At 36.5% G+C, this 24,465-nt stretch overlaps 1 protein-coding gene across 10 annotated transcripts in view; it reads left to right on the top strand.

Moving 5' to 3' along the window:
• Positions 1-24,465, top strand: part of nAChRalpha6 (nicotinic acetylcholine receptor alpha6) — a 308,906-nt gene that overhangs the window by 265,953 nt on the left and 18,488 nt on the right. For all 10 annotated transcript variants that reach the window (XM_089093391.1, XM_089093392.1, XM_089093388.1 and 7 more), the window contains one exon: positions 10,800-10,972. In XM_089093391.1, the coding sequence (XP_088949517.1) occupies positions 10,800-10,972 (173 nt within the window). The remainder of the gene's footprint in view (positions 1-10,799; positions 10,973-24,465) is intronic.

Raw genomic sequence — 24,465 nt, 5'->3', positions numbered from 1 at the left:
GTTGCCCTCCAATCTTTTTGGTCCCTTAAAAGGGCATTAGAACTTATAGCTTCTGTTCAAATGAGCCCTTTTCCGACATTCTAGGACAATTGGTTCGATGCAATAACCCCTGAGAAAAACAAAACAAAAAAAATAAAATAAACACGCATCTATTATCTTTCTTTAGGCAAAAAAAAGCAGATGGGAGCTTGAAACTTCTAAAAATGGGTTCTCGGATACACTGAATCAGATGATGTGGTTTTCATTAAGACCCCTTGACTTTTAGGAGGTGCTTCCACCCTTTTTTCAAAATCAAGCAAATTTTCTCAGAAATTTATCTTTTGATTGTTAGCACGAAACTTAATGGATCTTATGTATTTGGAATCAGCCAATTCTGTTGATATATTTATTGGTATCAAAATTCTGTTTTTAGAGTTCTGATTACTGTTTAGCCGTGTGGCTCATTACTTACAGTTTGTTACCACGAACTGCTGACGAAAATTACTCTTAGAACTTCGAATACTAGTTTCAGTACACCAAATGTAATGACTTCAGATCGATCCACAACTAGTTCAAGTATTTCATATCTAACAATTTTTCAAGAACTTTTCAGTAGTCTAAGCATTAAATTCTGTATTGAACATTTTGTTCATATTTTATCAAACAGTTCGTGGTAACGAACTGTTAGTAAGGATTGACTCGGCTCAATAATAACTAAAACTCTGAAAAACGCAACTTTAGTATTAATTGATACATCAAAAGAATCAGCTTATCATGCTGGTTGCAAATATATATAATTCATCAAGTTCATGTTACCCTTCAAAAGTTATGAGCCTGGGAAAATTTGCCTGATTTTTGAAATAGGGGAAGCACCCCTAAAATTAAAGGCATCTTAATCAAAATCACACCGTCAGATTCATCGTACCAGACAATCCTATTGTAAGATTTTCAAGTTCCTATCTGCAAATATGTGGAATTTTGCAAGAAGACAAATCACGAATGAAAGATCTTAAGCCGAACTGGCCAGCCATGACAAAAAAACAACAAATATAAAAATCTCTAAAAAAAAAAAAAAAAAACGAGACTGTGGCCAGTGGAGAGAAAATTAAAACAACATAAAAAAAACAACGTATATATTTCGCATTTATACCAAAAATGCTTATTAATCACGAAAGACACAAAAAAAAAAAAAACAAAAACATAAAAACCAATAAAACCACCACCAAAAAAAAAAAAAAAATTTAAAAAAGGCGCAAAAAGATACCCGGTGTGAAAAAATGCTAAAATATAGTTAATTCAGTGCGGACACCAGATTAACTGAGGAAAAATAAAAAAACTGTAAATTACTTTAATTATTCAGTTGCGAAATAATCCTTTTGTTAACTATTACTGAAGCAAATCGTTTTGGTCTAACAGGTAAAATAGTCCCCTGGTGATTATTTAAAATCTTTACTCCCTTATTGACAATTGATTCACTCTTTAGAAGGTTATCATAAATTGGGTCAATATTTAAATTACCCGTGTCCTTATTTATGGAAAGGTTAGCAAACATATGTTTTTTAATTTCTATGGCTTCCCTGGCCCATTGGGTGTACCCCTTATCATTAGAAATACCCAAGGCTTCATCAAGTTTTACAAAATGATCTGGTTGAAGCCAAATATGCTCTGCTAAAGCTGAAACGAAAGTTTCTGGAGGCTTGCTTAATTGTAGGGTTTTTTCTATTGAATTTCGGTGTTCAATAAACCTTTCAACAAATTGTTGGTGAGTCCTACCAATATAGAACTTCCCACAAGAACACGGAATTTTATACACCCCACTTACTAAATTTCCCCGAGTTAAATCCTTACCAGAACTAAAAAAACTACTCATTGGCCTCAGCGATTGGAAACATGTATCAATACCAAATTTACGTAAAACCCGTGAAAGTTTCTCCCCCAAACCAGGTACATATGGTAATGAAATGAAGCTTCTTTTTTTTTTGAATCAGAACGAGGCGTTGAGGAGCGGACAGCCCCTTTCACATACGAAATCATTCCTATTCGTTTTAAGTTTTAATATCGCTCCTTACTTACACTTATGAAAAACATATTTTTTTTATTTTATCGTTCAAAGGCTCTATAATTAAACTCTTGGCAACTCTTTTGTTTCAACGCATTGTTCGTTACAATTTTTGTCATGCAACATTTGCGTTTCTTTTAGCTCAGAGTAGCTTATTATTAACAACCAGTATAACTGGAACTGGTCTTCGGCTCATTTTAGCACTCAATTTTGTCACAGTTATGACTTGTTGCACAACTATTACTACAACATTAATATACCAAAGGCAACGTTTAAATATAAAGTTTTAAAAGTCGATTTTCCTATCATGAAAAGTTAACTTTCATGTTTTTATTACTCAAGTAACCAAAAATTCTATTTGAAATTTCTGATGGTGGTGAAATCAAGCAATTCATCCAAACTAATCTGTTAAGAGAGCTCATCTAGGATAAATAGCTCATTAGGAATATACGAAATAGCACATGGTGTGTGAAATTTTAGTATAATTGAGTATATAGTGCACCGTGTATGTTACTTTGAGGGTTATTGTATGTGTTTGAATGTATATCTAATGCAATTACCCATTAAAAATATTTCCAGCTATTGTTAAGAAATGCATTGGTGAATGATGGAAAAGTTACAGGCTATTTACAAAATAATGTTAGACTAATTAGTAGTTTTGTCTAATGCCATAATTAAGATATAAGAAATAAGACTCAATATAGAACCCCCCTTGAAATAACAACGGGCTTAGGCTTATTAATACACCACCTGTCTACCGTGTGAATTATTCTTTTGCTCGTAAAATAGGTACGAAAGTCAATTGGCTGGTCTTTCATAAGACGCTCAGAAATCATTGGCAACTATACTGCGTTGGCTGAATAATTAAAAGTTAATACACATGGGTTAATTGTCGAAAACTACAATAGATAACCATATTTTGAATTAATTAAAAAAAACATTTTCCACATAATAAGTTTTTCAAAGAAAAGTAAAGAACTCCATTAAACAAAAAATTAGCAAAAATAAAATCAAATAATCTACCAAGCGTGAAACTACCATAAATCAGCATCGATAAATAAATAAAACCCAAAACGAACAGAAATTACAATAAATAACCGAGTCAAACTCAAAACGAGCAGAAATTAACAAAAGTTGGGTTCAAAACTCCTATGCCTTCCCAAGGTCAGAACATAATTCGCACTTTACTGAAAAGATATAAATGTTTTTGCTTTTATAATTTTAATCAATCAAATAATATTAACATTTTGATTAATAAATATCAGTATATGTATAATAAACTGACAATGCACATTCATTTGTTTTTTTTTCAGTAAAGTGCAATGATACACCCTCTTAAAAATCTGGACACAAATTGTAGTGTTTAATTTAGGTTCATACCTCCTCTAGTTGACCTGAAATGGAAAACTTGATACCATTCGCAAAAAAATCTCTTTACTTTCTTTGATAGCTTGGATACACTTACGCTATTGTGATTTGGTTAAACTTTAAGAGCAGAAGCAGCCCCGAAAGTTTGAACATAATACTTTCAGAGGTTCTTGGGATACTGCTGAAATGCCTTATTGGGAATTAGCATTAACACAGTGCATTTTGATTTAATCTTATGGCAACATTTAGTTTTTAAACATAAAGTCAATTGGGTGGGTGGGCGTGGGAGGGGGATTAGTTTCCCTCAAATCACTTTCGACTATTAAAAAGGGCATCAGCCCTTTCTATTCTATTTTAAATCGAATGAGCCCTTTTCGAATTTCCTACGACAACTCCTTCGATACAAAGTACCCTGGTCTAAACAACAACAACAACAACAAAATTAAACATTATACCCACATTGATCTTTACTATAAAAATGTCAAGCCTTCTATTCCCGTATGCCTTCCCAAGGCCAGAACAAAATTTGCACTTTACTGAAAAAATATAAATATTTTTACTTTTAAAACTTTAATAAATCAACTAATATTAACATTTTGATTATTAAGTATCAGTATATGTATATTAAACTAACAATGCACATTCATTTGTATTTTTTCAGTAAAGTGCAAATTATGTTCTAGCCTTTGAAAGGCATAGGGGATTTGCGCCCAACTTATGTTAACTGCTGCTCGTTTTGAGTTTGACTCGGTTAATTAATGTAATTTCTCTTCGTTTTGGGTTTAATTTATTTATCGATGCTGATTTGTGGTAGTTTCACTCTTGGTAGATTATTTGATTATATTTTTTCTCATTTTTTGTTTAATGGAATTCTTTACTTTTCTTTGAAAAACTTATTTTGTGGAAAAAGATCTTTAAATTAGTTTCTGTTCGTTTTGTATTGACATAGTCTTTTCTGGGAAAAAGAAAATAATGCTTTAAATCTTTTCGCTTTTTAAAACTTTATAGTTTGGCAGGCTATTTGTATGATGGAGAAAAATTTTCAGCAATTTTTAACAACATACACCCTTTTAAAAATCTGGACACAAATAGTACTGTTTAATTTAGTTTCATACCTCCTCTAGTTGACCTGAAATGGAAAACTTGATACCATTCGCAAAAAAATCTGTTGACTTTCTTTGATAGCTTGGATACACTTACGCTATTTTGATTTGGCCCTTTTCGAAGTTCCCACGACAACTCCTTCGATACGAAGTGCCCTGGTCTCAACAACAACAACAACAAAAAATAATACATTATACCCACTTCGATCTTTACTGTAAAATAAAAAAACAGTAAAAAAAACAAGCGATACGAGTCAATAGTAATCGAAACTTTTAAAAACGGAATTTTGATGTCAGTAAATGTACCAAAAGAATGGGTTTATAATGCTGATTCTAAATATATAAATTTTATTAACTTTAGTATTACTCATCAAAGGCTACGAGCCTGAGAAATTTTACCCGATTTTTTAAAGAGGGGGGGGAAACATCCCCTACAAGTGACGTCTCTAAATTTGGTTATGACGTAATTTACAAATTAACTTACGTAACTAACTTCTTTATTCGTATATTTTTCTTCTGGCAAAAATACAAAGTTGCAGATTTTTGCAGATATGAGCTTGAAACCTATTAAATAGGGTTTTCTGATACGCTGAATCTGACTGTGCGATTTTCATTAAAATTCTTTCACTTGTAGGGGATGTTTCCCCCCTCTTTAAAAAATCGGGTAAATTTTTTCAGGCTCGTAGCCTTTGATGAGTAATACTAAACTTAATAAAATTTATATATTTAGAATCAACATTATAAATCCATTCTTTTGATACACTTATTGACATCAAAATTCCGTTTTTAAAAGTTTCGATTACTATTGAGCCGTATCGCTTGTTTTTTATTGTTTTTTTATTACGTATATGAGGGGGTTCTCCCCTTAGTCAATATCACGCTCTTTACGTTATAAATAAAAAAAAAAAAAATTCACAAATGACGTTTAATTAGAATAGATAGCTCTTTTGAAAGCACTAAAAAAATACTGTAGCGTAAAGAGCGAGGTATTGACTTGGGGGAGAACCCCCTCATATATGTTATAATTTCTGTTCGTTTTAAGTTCTAATGTTGCTTCTTACTTTCAGTTGAAAAAACTTGTTTCTTTTTAATTTAATTTCTGATGGTTTTTTAAATAATGCTTGGAAATCCGGCGCCCCCTTCATAGAATTGTCCCTTACCCCAAAGAAATATCCTCCACGGAAAGATTCTCCCAAGTAACCCCCTCCTCCAGCCCCACCCTCCAGAAAAAAATCCTTCCTGAAAATGTCTGTATACTTCCCAATAACCAATAGATAATGCTGGCAAGTCCGGTGCCCCCTTCATGGCAATTTCCCTTCCCCCATGAAAACTTCCTTCATGGACAGATCCTCCAACATAACCTCCGACCCATCCCCCCACCACTACCAGAAAAAAAACCCTCCTGAAAACTTCTTTAAACGTCCCAATAACCAATACTATATGTTAACATTGGGTAAAGTTCATAACTTTTAGCCCTCCCCCGGGGACTTCGGGGGATTAAGTCATCCTAAAAGACATAGTTATCATATTTTCGACCATGCTGAACAAAATGGCTATCTCAAAATTTTGATCGGGTGTTTTTGGGGAAAAAATGAGCGTGGGAGGGGGCCTAGTTGCCCTCCATTTTTTTGGTCACTTAAAAAGGGCACAAGAACTTTTAATTTCCGTTCCAATGAGCCCTCCCACGATATTTTAGGACCACTGGGTCGATACGATTACCCCTGGGAAAAAAAAAAAAACAAACACGCATCGGTGATCTTTCTTCTGGCAAAAAGTGCAAAATTCCACATTTTTGCAGATAGGAGCTTCAAACCTCTACAGTAGGGTTCTATGATAGGCTGAATATGATGGTGTGATTTTCATTAAGGTTCTATAACTTTTAGAGGGCCTTTCCCCCTTTTTTTGAAAATCAGCCAAATTTTCTCAGGCGCGTAAGTTTTGATGGGTAGCACTAAACTTGATGAAAATTATATATTTTGAATCAGCATTGAAATCTGATTCTTTTGATGTATCTATTGGTATCAAAAACCCGTTTTCTAGAGTTTCGGTTACCATTGAGCCGGGTCGCTCCTTACTTACAGTTCGTTACCACGAACTGTTTGAAAATGTTAAGCCTTCCAAACACTTCCCAATATTAAAAAGGATATTAGGTCTTTCGATTTCTGATTGAATGAGCCCTTTTGGAAACGGCAACGCGTTCTATAAACACCATATATGCCCCAAAGGCATAAATTACAACCCTTACCCTAAGGTCTGTTAGGGTGGTTGTCATCCTCTAAGACCAAATTTCCAGAACTTTCAACTACGTTAAAGAACATAGCTATCTTAAAATTTTGATTGGATGTGTTTGGGGAAATGGTGGGCGTGAGAGGGGTGTTAGTCGCCTTCCAATCACTATCGAATATTAAAAAGGGCACAAGCCATTCCAATTTCCAATTGAATGAGCGCTTTTCGAAGTTTCTACTAAACAACTACTTCGATACGAAGTGCCCTGCTCTAAAGGAAAAAAATTAATAAATAATGCATTGTACCAACATCGTTCTTATATGCCCCCAGGGCATAACCTAAAACCCTTGCCCTGAGGGTTGTGGGGGAGTGTCCTCCTTTTTACTAAGTCCCCGTTTCTTGTCTCGTTCTCGAGTGTCCCCGTTCTTAACTTAGGCAGCGCGATCCTGCTGCCTATGATTTATGCAACAACTTTCTATATAAACCTTATAAGCCCCCAGGGCATAACTTACAACCCTTACACTGAGGGCTCTGAGGGGGTTATCATCCTAAAAGACCTAATTTCCAGAACGTGAAACTACGTTGAACAAAATGGATATCTCAAAATTTTGATTGCATGGTGCTTTGGAAAATGGTGGGCGTGAGAGGGTGTTAGTCGCTATCCAATCACTTTCAACTATTAAAAAAGGCACTAGCCCTCTCAATTTCCAATTGAATGAGCCAATTTGAAGATTCTACGACAACGCTTTAAAGAAAAACTTTATTTCCCCCAGGGCTTAACTTACAACCCTTGCCCTGAGGGCTGTGGGGGAGGAGGGGTTGTATTCCTTAAATACCTAGGTTTCATAATGTTCAACTAAGTTGAATAAACTGGCTATCTAAAAATTGTTGGTATTTATTTGGGGAAAAGATGGGCGTGAGAGGGGGGTTAGTTGCCCTCAAATCGCTTTCGACTATTAAAAAGGGTACTATCCCTTTGAATTTCAAATCAAATGAGCCCTTTTTCAAGTTTCTACGACAAAGATTCCAATAAATCCTTATCTGCCACCAGGACATAACTTATAATCCTTGCCCTGAGGGTTGTGGGGGAGTGTCCTCCTCGGAAATATATTTTCTATCTAGAAATCAACTACGCTGAACAAAATGGCTATCTCAAAATTTTGATTGGATGTGTTTGGGGAAATGGTGGACGTGAGAGTTGCGTTAGTCGCTTTCCAATCACTATCGACTATTAAAAAGCGCACAAGCCACTCCAATTTCCAATTGAATGAGCGCTTTTCGAAGTTTCTACGACAACTTCTTCGATACGAAGTGCCCTGCTCCAAAGGAAACAATTAATAAATAATTCATTGTGCCAACATCGTTCTTATATGCCCCCAGGGCATAACTTAAAACCCTTGTCCTGAGGGTTGTGGGGGAGTGTCCTCCTTTTTACTTAGTCCCCGTTTCTTGTCTCGTTCTCGAGTGTCCCCGTTCTTAAATTAGGCAGCGCGATCGTGCTGACTATGATTTATACAACAACTTTCTATATAAATCTTATACGCCCCCAGGGCATAACTTACAACCCTCGCACTGAGGGCTCTGAGGGGGTTATCATCCAAAAAGACCTAATTTCCAGAACATTAACTACGTTGAACAAAATGAATATCTCAAAATTTTGATTGAATGTGTTTTGGAAAATGGTGGGCATGAGAGGGGCGTTAGTCGCTATCTAATCACTTTCAACTATTAAAAAAGGCACCAGCCCTTTCAATTTCCAATTGAATGAGCGCTTTTGAAGTTTCTACGGCAGCGCTTTCAAGGAAAACTTTATATGCCCCAGGCATAACTTACAACCCATGCCCTAAGGGCTGTGGGGGGAGGGGTTGTCATCCTTAATGACCTAATTTCCAAAACTTTTAACTACTTTCAACTTATAGAAATTTGATTGGATCTGTTTGGGGAAAAGGTGGGTGTGAGAGGGGGGTTAGTTGCCCTCGAATCACTTTCGACTATTAAATAGGGTACTATCCCTTTGAATTTCAAATCGAATGAGCCCTTTTTCAAGTTTCTAAGACAAAGATATCAATAAAAACCTTATATGCCCCCAGAGCATAACTTATAATCCTCGCCTTGAGGGTTGTGGGGGAGTGTCCTCCTCAAAATATATTTTCTATCTGGAAATCTACTACGCTGAACAAACTGGCTATTTCAAAATTTTATTGAATGTGTTTGGGGGAATGATAGGCGTGGGGGGGGGGGGGGTTGCTAGTTGCCCTCCAATCACTTTCGACTATTAAAAAGGGCACTAGCCCTTTGAATTTCGAATCGAATGAGCATTCCAAAGCAAAATTTCTACGACAACGTCTTCTTTAAAAACCTTATATGCCCCCAGGGCATAACTTAAAACCCTTGCCCTGAGAGCTCTGGGGAAATGTCCTCCTCAAAAACATATTTTCTATATGAAAATCAACTACGCTGAACAAAATGGCTATCTCAAAATTTTTATTGGATGTGTTTTGCGAAATGATAGGCGTGGGGGAATAGTTGCCCTCCAATCACTATCGACTATTAAAAAGGGCACTAGCCCTTGAATTTCCAATCGAATGAGCCTTTTTCGAAGTTTCTATAACAACGCCTTCTATAAAAACCTGATATGCCCCCAGTGAATAACTTTAAACCCTTGCCCTGAGGGTTGTGGGGGAGTGTCCTCCTCAAAAACATATTTTCTATGTGGAAATCAACTACGCTGAACAAAATGGCTATCTCAAAATTTTTATTGAATGTGTTTGGGGGAATGATGGGCGTGGGGGAGGGTTAGTTGCCCTCCAATCACTTTTGACTATTAAAAAGAGTACTATCCCTTTAAATTTTCAATCGAATGAGCCTGTTTTGAAGTTTTTACGTCAACTCCTTCTATAAAAACCTTATATGCCCCCAGGGCATAACTTAAAACCCTTGCCCTTTAGGGTTGTGAGGGAGTGTCCTCGTCAAAAACATATTTTCTATCTGGAAATATACTACGCTGAACAAAATGGCTATCTCAAAATTTTGTTTGGATGTATTTGGGGGAATGATGGGCGTGGGGGGGATGGACTAGTTGCCCTCCAATCACTTTCGACTATCAAACAGGGCACTAGAGCTCTCAATTTCCAATCGAATGGGCCCCTTTTGAAGTTGCTACGACGACTCCTTCCATATGAAGTGCCCTGCTCTAAAGGAAAAAAATAATAAATAGTACATTGTGCCAACATCGTTCTTATTTTTATTATATATATTATAGGACATAACTCAAAACCCTTGACACGAGGGTTGTTGGGGAGTGTCCTCCTCAAAAACATAGTTTCTATCTGGAAATCAACTACGCTGAACAAAATGGCTATCTCAAAATTTTGATCTATGTGTTTGGATGAATGATGGGTGTTGGGGGGGGGGGCTAGTTGCCCTCCAATCACTTTCGACTATTAAAAAGGGCACTGGCCACTCCAATTTCCAATCGAATGAGCCCTTTTCGAAGTTTCTACGACAACTCCTTGGATACGAAGTGCCCGGGTGGAGAAAAAAAACATACATTGTGCCCACATCGTTCTTTACTTAAGCAGTGATAGCGCGCTGCCTATGATATAACCTCATTTCAAACCTGAGTTTGAACTAAACACTTTGTACTAAAATTGGTTTTTTGGCAGCATTAATAAAAAGGACGCGATCAACTTTTGGAAAAAGTTAGGATTTGTGACAACTTATTCCGAGTGTGAAGCTAGATTACTTGATAAGACTCTAAATTTATGTTTGATTTGCTAAAAATTCTGGAACGGATAATGCCACTTCAATGGATATTATGGTTCTTACTGCTTTTCTTTGGCTTGATATTTTGGTTCAAAATATTATCCCAGAAGGGAATTAACTAAGTCTCTAGTTCACCTCTTTGCGTGTTTATTCTTTGGGTCAATTGGCTAGGAAATATATTTCATGGCAACACGTTCCCTAGTTCTGGTCATAGTTGAAGATAGAACTTCTCTTTTTTTTATTGAGGTTTTCAAAACATTTCTTTCCAGCCAAATTGTTGATATTAATTTTACTTGCAGCTGCGATCTGTGTTTCTCACATGGCTGCCTTGGATCTTAAGAATGCAGAGACCTGCTGATAAAGTAAAGAACAAAAGTTTGTTTCTCAATTCTAAGATGAAAGAACTGGAGATGAAAGAAAGATCTTCTAAAAGCCTTCTTGCCAATGTTCTAGACATAGACGACGACTTCAGGTAGAGAATTTCTTTCTTTAATAATTTTCAATGCAACTAGATTGAATAAATTCAAGTGTCACTGACCAAAGGGGGGGGGGGATTGATTTCGTCTACAGAATAATCATTTATGTCAATTTTTATCAATATATTGGTAAAAATTCATAAATCAGCATTATTTTAGCCAGGATACCAGGGCGTCTTGCGCATTATTTTGATATTTTCCTTTTGATTTTTGAACTAACCAAAACACACCATCCCCCAAACCCCGCTTATATTCATAATCTTTATAGGAGAAGTTGCGTAATTACCTGTTAGGTCAGACGATTACTGTTACTATAATTGTCTTGCCCTTTTTTAAATATCAAGCCTTCTTAGGCAATAGTAATGACGCCATAATGTTTTTTAACGCCCATAGGGGGTATACTATTGGAGTTTCCAATCCCTCAACATGTTATTACGCGCACCTGGGTCTTACGTGATACTATAGTACACCTCTTTGTTACGTAATAGGGAATGTTTTTCCCTTGATTGTTACATTATTACTTAAAAACCTAAGGAGATAGAAAAAACCCAGGGCCAGCCAATCAAGTGGAGAACCTTCAAGAAGCCGATATTACTGATTATGTATACCAGTTTTTTATGTAATAGGAGATTGTTTACCTAGGTTGAGGATGACGTAATCTTGCGTGACTTCTTAGATCCTACGTTTCACTTACCTCAGTATTGAAAAAGAGTTCAGAGTGTCAACATTGTACATATTGTTCTTGGCATAATTTTAGTAATGGGTGCTTTTACTATGTTGGAACTTGAAGGTACTAGGAGCGGTGAAATGAAACCTAGAGTACCTAACGTAGCAGTAGAAATTACAAGGGGTTGTTGGCTAGCCCTAGAATAGGAGGAGAGGTTTGCAAGATGTGTAATAACATTGAGCAAATTCAAGCTGAAAGAACAGTTATGTTTTTCAGCAGAAGTGAATATAATGCACATGGAAAGATTGCAAGACGGATTAAATGCATTAGTGCAATATATTGAACAAAATGATCTGAATCAATATATAAAAAAGGAGTAAGTTTGTTGGTATTCCATTTCAAATGTTTTTCATGTTGAATATCTTACTGGCAATGAGAAGGTAGAAAGAATCTTCATTCTTTTTTAGTCTATAATCGGTAGTGAGAGTGTCAAAACTAAAAATGATTGGATTTGAGAAGCAAAAAATCATACGGAATCTAGTGAATTTTGAAAAATTATCATTTCCAAGAATTATCAGTTCAAATGAAATTCATCTCTCGAAAAATAATTGATGATATAATGAAAAATGAGTCTCCATCTTTGGACTATTGTATGAAACTTTTACACCGCGGGCCAGATACGTTTACTCAATTTATTGACATACTAATTGAAACAAAACAAAATGCAATTGTGGATTTGCTTTTGAATGCTACCTAAAAATTCTTTTCATGCGGATATTTTTGCATGGCAACAACAAATAAGTCGAAAAATCATGAGCTAATGGATTTTGTGTTGTCACTCGATTACTCCTCCTTCTAAAAGTAAAAGTAACATTTTATCGTTCGCAAGTAAGTTTCTTTTTGGAAGTGAGACAGTCAACAGTGAAAAAAACTTTTACACGTGTAAATTATGTCTGTATACATTGGACAGACGGTTATCCTGTAAAATGTGTACTGTTATTGATGACTATAATGAAAAGTGTAGATGCTGCAATCCATACAAATTGCATAGAGGATATGCAGTGCAAATTAAAGACTGTAATTCCTGTCTTGAAGATGTTTGTGACTCTCACACTAGAGGTTTCCTATGCTTTAGTTGTCATTATGATAAATGTGATGAATGGGAAAATACTTTCTGATTATTTTTAAGAGACTGGTATCGTCGTGGTTTTAAATTGTTTTGGGAGGAAGAACCTGGTCTAAGCTTCAATTGTTGGAATAATAAGAGAGCCTGGCTTTTAGGACGTTGCTTTGAAGATAGTAGCTGCTATAAGTGTAAACCTACTGATTTTTATTGTGCTGTTACAGAAAGTGATTCTTCATATGAGAATAGTGCGTGTGACTTCGCTAAAAAATAAGCGAATTGAAACAGGTGAATTTTATAATCTGAATTAAAATATTATTATTGAATTTAAGAAGAGAAGTAATAAAAGTGAAGTTACACTATGTTGTAGAAAATGTTACCCTGACTTTGCATGCCAAGATGAGTAAAAGCTTAATCATAACGAGCTGCCGCCACTTATCGTTGCCGTTGGTGTCCTATACATGGAAGAAGAAATATAAAGTATGAAGGCTTTCTGTCGATACATTTTTTATTAATAAATAAATACAAAAACATTTTTAAAGCACTTTACTCTTTGGGCACTGAAATCTATAATATACAGGTAGGAAAGGGCATTTTCAACTAGAAAGTCGTTAAATCGAGGATTGTGTACATAAATGCTGAGAAAGTATATCCAGGACACAGAAATAAAATATGATAGTGCATGAAAACCGCTGCTTCTGGTCGATAAATCTTGTACTTGTATTCGATTTTGAATAATAGACTTTCATATTTGCTGAAAAAATTTTTTGATGGGCGGGATGTGGAATGCATACGGCAGGCCAAGAGGATCGAAAAATCCACTGCTCGTTGCTGTTTGAAGGATGCATAGCCAATGACCCGTCTTTATAGTTGATCGACTACTAATATCAAGGATAAGGGTATTGTTAACCCTTTTAATATTTTCAGGGATCTGAGGGTATTCGATAGGATTTGTATTTGGATATGTATGGATCCAAGTTGAATATATTGATTATTTGATTGGTGTTCATGGTACCAAGTCAAAATAGAACAGTTCAATATGAGTGCGTAAACCCATAGCTATATGTCGTTGATTAGTGATGATATGCGGAACGACCAGTTTAGTATTATTTCCACTAGCCCTTAATTGTTATTGCCAAAGCAACAGCTCTCACAACTTGTTGTTTTCGTATATGAAGTATTGCCGAAGTGAGAGAGACTGTTGCATCAGGTGCAGTGGCAAGTAACTTTCCCAAAATAAAGTTGGACGGGGCAAGTTGTAGCTTTATATCAATCTTGACATTGGGAGGCAACCATTGAGGTATATTCAATATTTCATGACTTATTTTCCCAACCAAGTGTAAATCACTAGTTATCACCTCTCTAAATAAGCCTCTCAATTTCTTATAGGAATCTGGAGTCAACGGCGTGAATTGTATGTAACTTAAAGAGTTTGAAACATTGTTGCTTGTGCTCACCAACGTTCCATTTATGTAGACACTTATTTGTCTAGAGAAATTGTGTAGTATGCAATTTTCATAGAATAGCCCCTAGCCAGCACTTGGTATTTCGCTGTTAATTTTTTTGACAATCATTTGCAAATCTTCAAACATTGGAGTCAAATTTATGAAACAGTCTTCACTGGAATAAATTTGAAAATGTACGTTTTCAGAGAACGGTTGTTGCGGATAAAATTTTTCATAGTAACAATGTTTAACACTCGCATCAACATTTTCTGAATTGAAAAGATTCAATGATGAGGCACTTTACATAATCTGCACTTTAATTAAAAAAATAAAAGTTTTTACTTTTATAACTTTAATAAATCAAATAATATTAATATTTTGATTACTAAATATCAGTATATGTATATTAAACTGACAATACACATTTATTTGTATTTTTTTAAGTAAAGTGCAAATTATGTTCTGGCCTTGGGAAGGCATAGGGGTTTTGAGCCCAACTTATGTTAATTTCTGCTCGTGTTGAGTTTGACTCGGTTATTTATTGTAATTTCTGTTCGTTTTGAGTTTTATTTATTTATTAATGCTGATTTGTGGTAGTTTCACGCTTGGTAGATTATTTGATTTTATTTTTGTTCATTTTTTCTTTAATGGAGTTCTTTACTTTTTTTTGAAAAACTTATTTTGTGGAAAATTTTTTTTTTTAAACTAATTTCTGTTCGTTTTATATTGACATAGTCTTTTCAGGGAAAAAAACTAATACTTTAAATCTTTTCGTTTCTTTTAAGGATTTATAGTTTGGCCTGCTGTTTGTATGCTGGAGCAAAATTTTCAGCAGTTTTTAACAACATACACCCTTTTAAAAATCTGAACACAAATAGTAGTTTTTAATTTAGTTTCATACCTCCTCTGGTTGACCTGAAATGAAAAACTTGATACCATTTGCAATAAAATTCTGTTTACTTTCTTTAATAGCTTTCTTTGAATACACTTACGCTATTTTGATTTGGTTAAATTTTAAGAGCAGAGGTAGCCCCGAAAGTTTGAACATAATACCCTCAGTCATTCTTGGGATACAGCTGAGATCCCTTATTGGTAATTAACATTATCACAGTGCATTTTGATTTAATCTTAAGACAGCATTTAGTTTTTAAACATAAAGGTAAATGGAAGGGTGGGCGTGGGAGGAGGATTAGTTTCCCTCTAATCACTTTTGACTATTAAAAAGTGCATCAGCCCTTTCCATTTTCAATCGAATGAGCCCTTTTCGAAGTTCTTACGACAACTCCTTCGATACGAAGTGGCCTGGTCTAAACAACAACAACACCAACAAAATAATACATTATACCCACATCGATCTTTACTATCAAAATGTCACGCCTTCCAATCACTTTCGGCTATTAAAAAGGGCACTAGGCCTTTCGATTTCCATTTGAATGAGCCTTTTTTTAGTTTCTACGACAACGCTTTCTATAAACAACTTATAGGCTCCCAGGGCATAAATTACAATCCTTACCGTAAGGGTTGTGAGGGTGGTTGTCATCCTCTAAGACCTAATTTCCAGAACTTTCAACTACGTTAAACAAAATGGCTATCTCAATATTTTGATTGGATGTGTCTGGGAAAATCATGTCTTTGAGGGTGTGTCTGGGTGGGCGTGAAAGGGGCGTTAGGCACTCTCCAGTCACTTTCAACTATTAAAAAAGGCACTAGCTCTTTCAATTTCCAATCGGTTGAGCTCTTTTGAAGTTACTACGACAACGCTTTCAATATTACCTTATATGCCCCCAGGGCATAACTTACAACCTTTGCCCTGAGGGCTTGATGGGGGGTTGTCATCCTTAAAGACCTAATTTCCAGAACTTTCAGCAACGTTGAAAAAAATGAATAACTAAAATTTTTGATTGGTTTTATTCGGGGAAATCGTGGGCGTGATAAAGGGGTTAGTTGCACTCCAATCACCTTCGACTATTGAAAAAAGTACCAGCCATCTAAATTTCCAATTGAATGAGTTTGAAGTTTTTTACGACATTTCTATATATAAAAACCTTATATGGCCCCAGGGCATAACTTACAACCTTTGCCCTGGCGCTCTGGGGGATTTGTCATCCTTAAATAAATAATTTCTAGAACTTTCAACTACGTTGAACAAAATGGCTATCTCTAAACTTTGATTGAATGTGTTCGGGGAAATGATGGGCGGGAGAGGGGGGTTAATTACTCTCCACTCACCTTCGACTATTAGAAAGGGCAATTTCAATTTCCAATGAAATGAGCCCTTTTTGAAATTTCTACAACAACTTTTTTATAAACCTTATCTGCCTCCAGGGCATAACTTACAACCTTTGTACTGAGGGCTCTGATAGGGTTATTATCCTAATAGACCTAATTTCCGGGAGTTTCGACTACGTTCAACAAAATGGATATCTCAAAATTTTGATTGGATGTGTTGGGGGAAATGGTAGGCGTGAGAGGGGGGTTAGTTGCCCTTCAATCACTTTCGACTATAAAAAGGACACTAGCCCTTTCAATTTCCAATTGAATTAACCATTTTTGAAATTTCTACAACATCGCTTTCTAAAAAAAACTTATATGCCCGCAGGGCATAACTTACGACCCTTACCTTGAGAGCTGTGAGGGTGGAGGGGTTGTCATCATTAAGGACCTAGTTTCCAAAACGTTTAACTACGTTGAATAAAATGGCTATCTAAAAAGTTTGATTGGATATAATAATAATAATAATAATAATAATAATAATAATAATAATAATAATAATTATAATAATTTTATTTCAACCCTTCATACAAATACATGTAAATGCTCGAAGGAGTTATAAAAACGAAAGACAAAATAACGAAAAATCACACAGCGCTACAAAAAAAATTTAACTGCGATAACTATGGAAAAGAGAAAACAAACGAAATCAAAATCACTATTTTAATGCACAAGACTAGCCAATGGAAAGTCATGTATTGTTCTATTTCGACTTTGGAAACGGTTATACAACTCATCCATTTTCTTACTTAACTCAAAAATATAGTACCTCTGCGAAACATAAGAGTTTCTGAACCATATGGAATTTCCAATAAATATTTGCAATACCGAAAAAAAAATTTAACGAATTTGGTTACGTTCGGTTTTACTAAAGTAATTCCATAAAGGGGTTAAAAAAAAGACATGTGGCGCGAACATGGCATTACAGAGACGACCGAGCGTAATTTTGTCAAAGTGATCTTTAGTTCGTGCTAGCATACCGAAAGTTTTCCGCAATTTTTCTTTAAGTGCTGCAATAACTAGATTTTTAGTAGCTTTGACAGAATTCCCATACCGGAGTCCGAGATACTCAAACTTATCCTTTTGGAGAACTGTCTTCCCGCAAACACCAACAGCACGATTTGGCAATGTTTCGTCATTCAAAACGACGAATTCAATCTTAGACGGCTCTATTGTTAGGTCAATATCACCAAGTGCAGACGACACGGTATTAATAGCTCTCTGTAAAGATTCTAAATTATCACTTATCAAAAGTAGATCATCTGCGTAAGATAGATGACTAACATCGATTCCATCATCTATCAAAAAATCTTCTATAGATTTTTTGAGCCTTGTTTAACACCCCTACGTATATCTATAGGTCCAGAGAGCTGTCCGGCAGACCAAATTCTTACTTGAGATTATCGATACCATTGCCTCAGACAATTAAAAACAAAGGGATCAACTCCTGCCATTAGTAGTGACAAGACTGCTTGCGAATGTAAGACAGAATCAAACGCCTTAGATATGTCTATTGCGCAGACGAATAATGGAGTTTTTCGTTTCTCAACCTTTTCAACAATTGAAATAAAAGTTGCATGTGTATTCTGAACACCAAGACCGGACCGGAAACTGAACTGATTGTCACCAACATCCGCTCGTGCTGCCACTATAGGGCACAGTATCTTCTCCGGTAACTTTGCTAGAACTGAGCAAATAGTGATAGGCCTGTACGAAGAACAATCTTTAGGGTCTTTCCCCTTCTTATGTATACAGGTAACAACCCCCTGACACAAACCTTATGGGACAGACTGTTGCGATACTATTGCTTGGAACAATAAAGCTATGTGGCTAAACAGTTTAGGGGTACCCTACCTCAGATGTTCCATCTTAATACCATCTGCCCAAGGTAATTTCCCTAAAGGAAGAGGACGAACAAAAGATACAACACACGACGGGGTAATAGTAAGCCAGTTACTGTGTTGGTTTAATCGATCAAAATTCTGCATCAGAACGTCCTGAAAATTACTTTCAAATAATGGAGGATCTGCCCCAAACACTGAAGAAAAATGTTCAAACCATCTATTTATTTCAATGCTATCAGGCGGGGACGAAGAAGAGCGGATAGGATTAGACACTTCTCACCGTAGCTGACGAGTATTATTTTTTATTTCCCGCGATAGCTCCTTAACCCGACTTCTTTTCCAAGATTTCACCTTCTTTTGATATTGGTGTTTACTCGACTTCATAATTTAAAAAACCATCCTGAACGTGGTCTTTCACAATCAACCCAGATTTGTCTCCAAAACACATGGCGAGACTTTTCAACCTTCAAACCAGGAAAATCTGACCAGCCTCTCTTACGGGTATTCAGCTTTTTCTGACGGAACTGCAACGGATGCAGCCATTTTCATACTATGCACTAGTTCAAGCAAATAGCAATTCAAATCGAGAAGCCGGTCTGACTTTACCCGCGAGAGCAAATGAGACTGAACCCTTATCTTATCTAAGTACGAATCAAGTAGCATCTGGTAAGTTAATATATCAATACGACTCCAGTTCTGTTTAGTGAACCACTTGGGTCTAGAGGGAGCATATATCTCAAAAGAACTGAGTGGTAAATGAAACTCAAGATGCTAATGATCACTTAAAAGAAAGTCGGTGGAAACATTAACTATCTGCTGCTGGAGATCCCACATATACGTAAACACGAAATCGAGATCAGAAGTCCTACCACTATTATATATGTACATATATATGTATATGTACATATATATGTACATAGGTAAACAATCTATTTTTCTGTAGACAACAGAAATTTTGCGGCAATGTAGCATTTAACATTTTTGACCGACTAAAGGTATTTTCATTAATATCCGTATTAAAATCATCCATAATAACACAAAATTTACGGGTAAGAGCTATTCTTTCAAGTAGTTTCGACAATGACGAGCAGGCAGACGCAAACTTCTGACTCGATCGGTCATTTCTATAATTTGTAGGCATATAAACACAAACAGCAATAAAACCACTAAATTCTACCGCAAGACATACATCATTAGAATCAAACAGATTACATTATACTTTTTTCTAACAGCTATCATTAAGCCCCCCGATGGTAGACTCCCAGTACTTTTAATGGGTAGGTAAAATACTGATGATCAGAAGAAGTAATCAGTCTTGTGCTATTATTTTCATTAAGCAGATGCTTATTAACACAAATTACATCGAAAGCACGATACACTATTTGAAGTATGTCTAATTTTTCTCTAGTACCGTTTATGTTCTGACAGAACACACGTACTTCACCATTTATCGAGCTGGTTTACGATTTACGTTCTTCGGCACAGCTTGGTCTGGATTTGTACCGCGAGCTGCATTTTTCAGGTTCGGGCACCGAAAGCTGTTACTTGCATGGTTGTATCCGTAGTTGGCACACTTGAGCACATCTGAGGTGCACTCGGAGTAGCTATGATCACTGGCACACTTTCTACATTTAGTGTCCTTCTGACACTGGTTTGCACGATGACCAAAACCTTGAAATTTATAGCACTGCAGCGGCTTTGTAAGGGGCTTTGACACAGCAAACATGGTGTGTCCCACTTTGATTCCAAACCTGAGAGCCTGATCGAAGTCAACCTTAGTAGCGAACGTGAGCTGGGCAACTGAGGAATTTCCAAAGCGCTTGGCTTGAGAAACGCCGCTAATTAGGTTGGGAATAGTTGAAACGTCGTAATCTTTGTCAAGGTAAATGCTCCCGAGGTACTCTGAGCGCAGTACCTTGCAGCGGATATTTTGCTCGACCTGGGCCCACCGAGGCGACAACACTTGCGGATGTTTCGTCTTTCATATGTACAAACAGCCTGTCTCTTCGCTGTTTGATTCTGTCTATTTTATCAGCGGGTCCAATTTTTCTCAAGAACTCCTTTTGCTTGGCAGGATTAGCACTCAAGCTCGCGGGCAGATTTGAAAAAACAACTGGGATAGTCCTTTCTGGTCGGGGCAGAGATGGCCATATTGGTGACTGGTTCTCTGAGCTAGGTACTGCAGAAGTTTCGTGCTTCTCTACAAGAAAACTTAGCATCGCTTTACAATCATTCAATCGTGAGGCAACAATCGTACTCACATCCTCAGGAACGGTGGGAACGTCAGATGGGTCTAGAAAGGCAAAACGAAGGGTTGGAACTTCATTTGCGAACCTTTCTGATATAACCTCATAAATATCGCCATAAAAGGCAGAAGCCTGGTGAGATACCCTACGACTCTGATTAATGTCTTTGTCAAGTACTGTTTTACATATATCAATAGCCTCTTTCAGAGCTTCCTTTGAAAAAAACTTCGACTGCCTGATAACAATCTCCTTATTCGTTGTCTTTTCCACGTGCCTCTGTATAAAGTTCAACACCGAACTTAAAACCATGGTAGGTTCCGTCATTATTTATCCAGCTATCACCCCAAAAGACAGGGGAAGCGTCAGCCACCGTTACCTTATCCCCGCAGTTTAAGGGTGACTCTATATGTTTTGGAAAAAGGTGGGCGTGAGAAGGGGGTTAGGTGCCCTCAAATCACTTTCGAGACTATTAAAAAGGGCACTAGCCCTTTGAATTTAAAATTTAATGAGCCCATTTTCAAGTTTCTACGACAAAGATTTCAATAAAAACTTATATGCCCCAAGGCATAACTTATAACCCTTTCCCTGAAGACTGTGGGAGGAGCGTTCTAATCAAAGGTATAATTTCCTGAACTTTAAACTGCGTGGAACAAAATGGCTATCTCGAAATTGATTGGATGCTTTTGGGGGAATGGTGGGCGTGGAAGGGGTGTTAGTTGCCTTCCAATCACTTTCGACTGTTAAAAAGGGCACTAGCTATTTCAATTTCCAATCGAATGAGCCATTTTTGAAGTTTCTAAGACGACGCATTCTATAAAAACCTTATAAGCTCCACGGGCATAACTTACAAACCTTGCCCTGAGGGCTGTGGGAGGGGGGTCATCCTCAAAGACCGACGCATTCTATAAAAAACTTATATGCCCCCAGGGCAAAACTTACAACCTTACCATGAAGGCTGTGAGAGGGTGGTCATCCTCAGAGGTCTAATTTACAGAAATATAACTACGTTGAATAAAATGGCTATCTAGTAAATTTTTATCGAATGTGTTTGGGGAAAAGGTGGGCATGAGAGGGGGGCTCGTTGCCCTCCAATAACTTTCGGCTATTAAAATGGGCACTAGAGCTCTGAATATCCAATCGAATGAGTTTTTGTATGTTTCTACGACAACGCCGTCTGTAACCTTATATGCCCCCAGATCATAACCTAAAACCCTTGCCCTGAAGGCTGTGGGGGATTGTCCTCCTCAAAAATATAATTTCTCTCTGGAAATCAACTACGCTGAACAAATTGACTATCTCAAAATTTTGATTAGATGTGTTTCGGGACATGGTGGGCGTGGAAGGGGTGTTAGTTGCCTTCCAATCACTTTCCACTATTGATAAGGGTACAAGCCGCTCCAATTTCCAATTGAATAAGCCCTTTTCGAAGTTTCTACGACATTTTCTTCGATATTAAGTGCCCTGCTCTAAAGGAATGAAATAATAAATAATAAATTGTGCCAACATCATTCTTATATACCCTCAGGGCATAACTTAAAACCCTTGCCATGAAGGTTGTGGCGGAGTATCCTCCTCAAAAAAATATGTTCTATCTGGAAATCAACTACGCTGAACAAAATGGCTGTCTCAAAATTTTGATTGGATGTGTTTGAGTGAATGATGGGTGCGGGGGCGCGGATGGGAGGGGGGCTAGTTGCCCTCCAATCACTTTCGACTATTAAAAAGGACACTAGCCCTTTGAATTTACAATCGAATGATCCTTTTTTAAATTTTCTACGACAACGCCTTCTATAAAATTCTTATATACCCCGAGGGCATAACTTACAACCCTTGCCCTGAGGGCTGTGGGGGAGTATCCTCCTTAAAAACATAATTTCTGTCCTGAAATCAACTACGATGAACAAAATGGCTATCTCATAATTTTGATTGGATGTGTTCCGGGAAATAGTGGGCGTGGAAGGGGTGTTAGTTGCCTTCCAATCACTTTCGACTATTAAAAAGGTCACAAGCCACTCCAATTTACAATTGAATGAGGCCTTTTCAAAGTTTCTACCACAACTTCTTCAAAACGAAGTGCCCTTCTCTAAAGGAAAAAAAATAATAATACATTGTGCCAACATCTTTCTTATATGCCCTCAGGGCCTAACTTAATACCCTTCCCCCTAGGGTTGTGGGAGAATGTCCTCCTCAATTATATATTTTCTATCTAGAAATCAACTACGCTGAACAAAATGGCTATCTCAAAATTTTGATTGGATGTGTTTGGGGGAATGATGGACGGGAAGGGGGGGGGGCTAGTTGCCCTCCAATAACTTTCGACTATTAAAAAGGGCACTAGCCAATCCAATTTCCAATCAAATGAGCCCTTTTCTAAGTTTCTAAGACAACTGCTTCGAAACGAAGTGCCCATGTATGGAAACAAAAAAAAATAAATAATACATTGTGCCAACATCGTTCTTTACTCAAGCAGCGCTATTGCGCTGCCTATGATATTGTTTAAGAAAATGTCAAGTGTATTTTCATCATGATGAACATCCAGAGGACTCAGATTGGACAGGGATTGATGAAGGCGTTGATTATAAATTGACATGACTTTATCTATATCCTGAATAAAAGCAGAAGTATTTTTCAATGTACATTATCTCGAGAATGAAAGTCGAATAGTTCATATCAAATGTTCAACCAATGCCGCCTTTATTGGACTATGACTATGATAACGCATTGTATTTTATTTCAATAAAAACCTTTTTTACATGTGGATTATTAAATTAACTTCCCCGATCTAGTATTTTCCACAAATGATTTAAAAATATCTTTTGATATTTGACCATATTCGCTTAATCGATTTAAAATATGTTTATTCCCTAAAAGACTTACTGTCAAGTTTGATGACTTTAAAAATTTATAAAAATAACTGTCAAATGATGCAAGTGTTTTGCGATTTGCTATTGAATCTGATACCAAATCAACTAGATTGTAGTTCTTGCCGTTGATTATAACATCATTCTTTTTCAACAATTTTTACATGTTCATTTTCAGCGAGATAAGTCAAGAGTCGTTTAAATTTTTTTAGAGTCTTTTACATAGTAATGCATGTCACATACAGGAGGTAATAAGTTTACAACACTTTCTAACTCTTTAAATAAACCTTTTTCTTGTTTTGGTGGTTTCAAAGTTCCAAAACTTTGAAGCTGAGCATGATCGATTACATTTACTTTGAGAGGTCTTTCGCGATAGGTTTTATGCCTATCGACACGTTGAAGGGCATTTCAAAGTTAAAGTAATTTTTAATCGTCGGCTGTCTCATTGCGAATAAATCTACCAAAATTATCTCCAAAGTGCTCTTTGGGTGAAAGGTTAAGTTCTAATGGTGTCAATTTGTAGGGTATAGCCATTTTTCTAGAGACTATTGTTTACAAGTCTCGCGATTATTGGCAGTATCAGTTAAAAGGAGCAACCACCGTTTTCTTTTAAAATCCTTTCCCTTATTTTCCAAGCTAGGGCACGTACAAGTGAACGATGTTGCATTGTCCGTTGCTTAACTACTCCTGGTACCTGAACTTTGCCTTCGGATAAGTTTAAACAAAGCTCAGATAGGATATTAATGAATTGATTGTCAATACCATGTTTGATTAAAGCCTTCCTAAGGTGCGATTTTGGATTACTTAGTACGGAAAATAAATGTCTGTTTTCATGTATTTTCTTCAGTGTCATAATTGCAACTAATGACCTTTTTTAATGTTCACTTGTAGATATACGGTAATTTCATTGTCAAAAATATCATTGGCTACACGTAAATCCTCGGGTGTGTTTTGATTGAGATACAATAGAATGTATACATAGGGTTTATTTGTAGCTTGATTGTATGCCGAGAGTAGGAATTTCGGTTCACT

The sequence above is a fragment of the Artemia sp. Qi Xiang Cuo genome, chromosome 8 (genome assembly GCF_049724085.1).
Source record: "Artemia sp. Qi Xiang Cuo chromosome 8, ASM4972408v1, whole genome shotgun sequence".
Lineage (NCBI taxonomy): Eukaryota > Metazoa > Arthropoda > Branchiopoda > Anostraca > Artemiidae > Artemia > Artemia sp. Qi Xiang Cuo.
The sequence above is the reverse complement of the archived record's forward strand: the minus strand, read 5'-3'. Positions and strand labels throughout refer to the sequence as shown.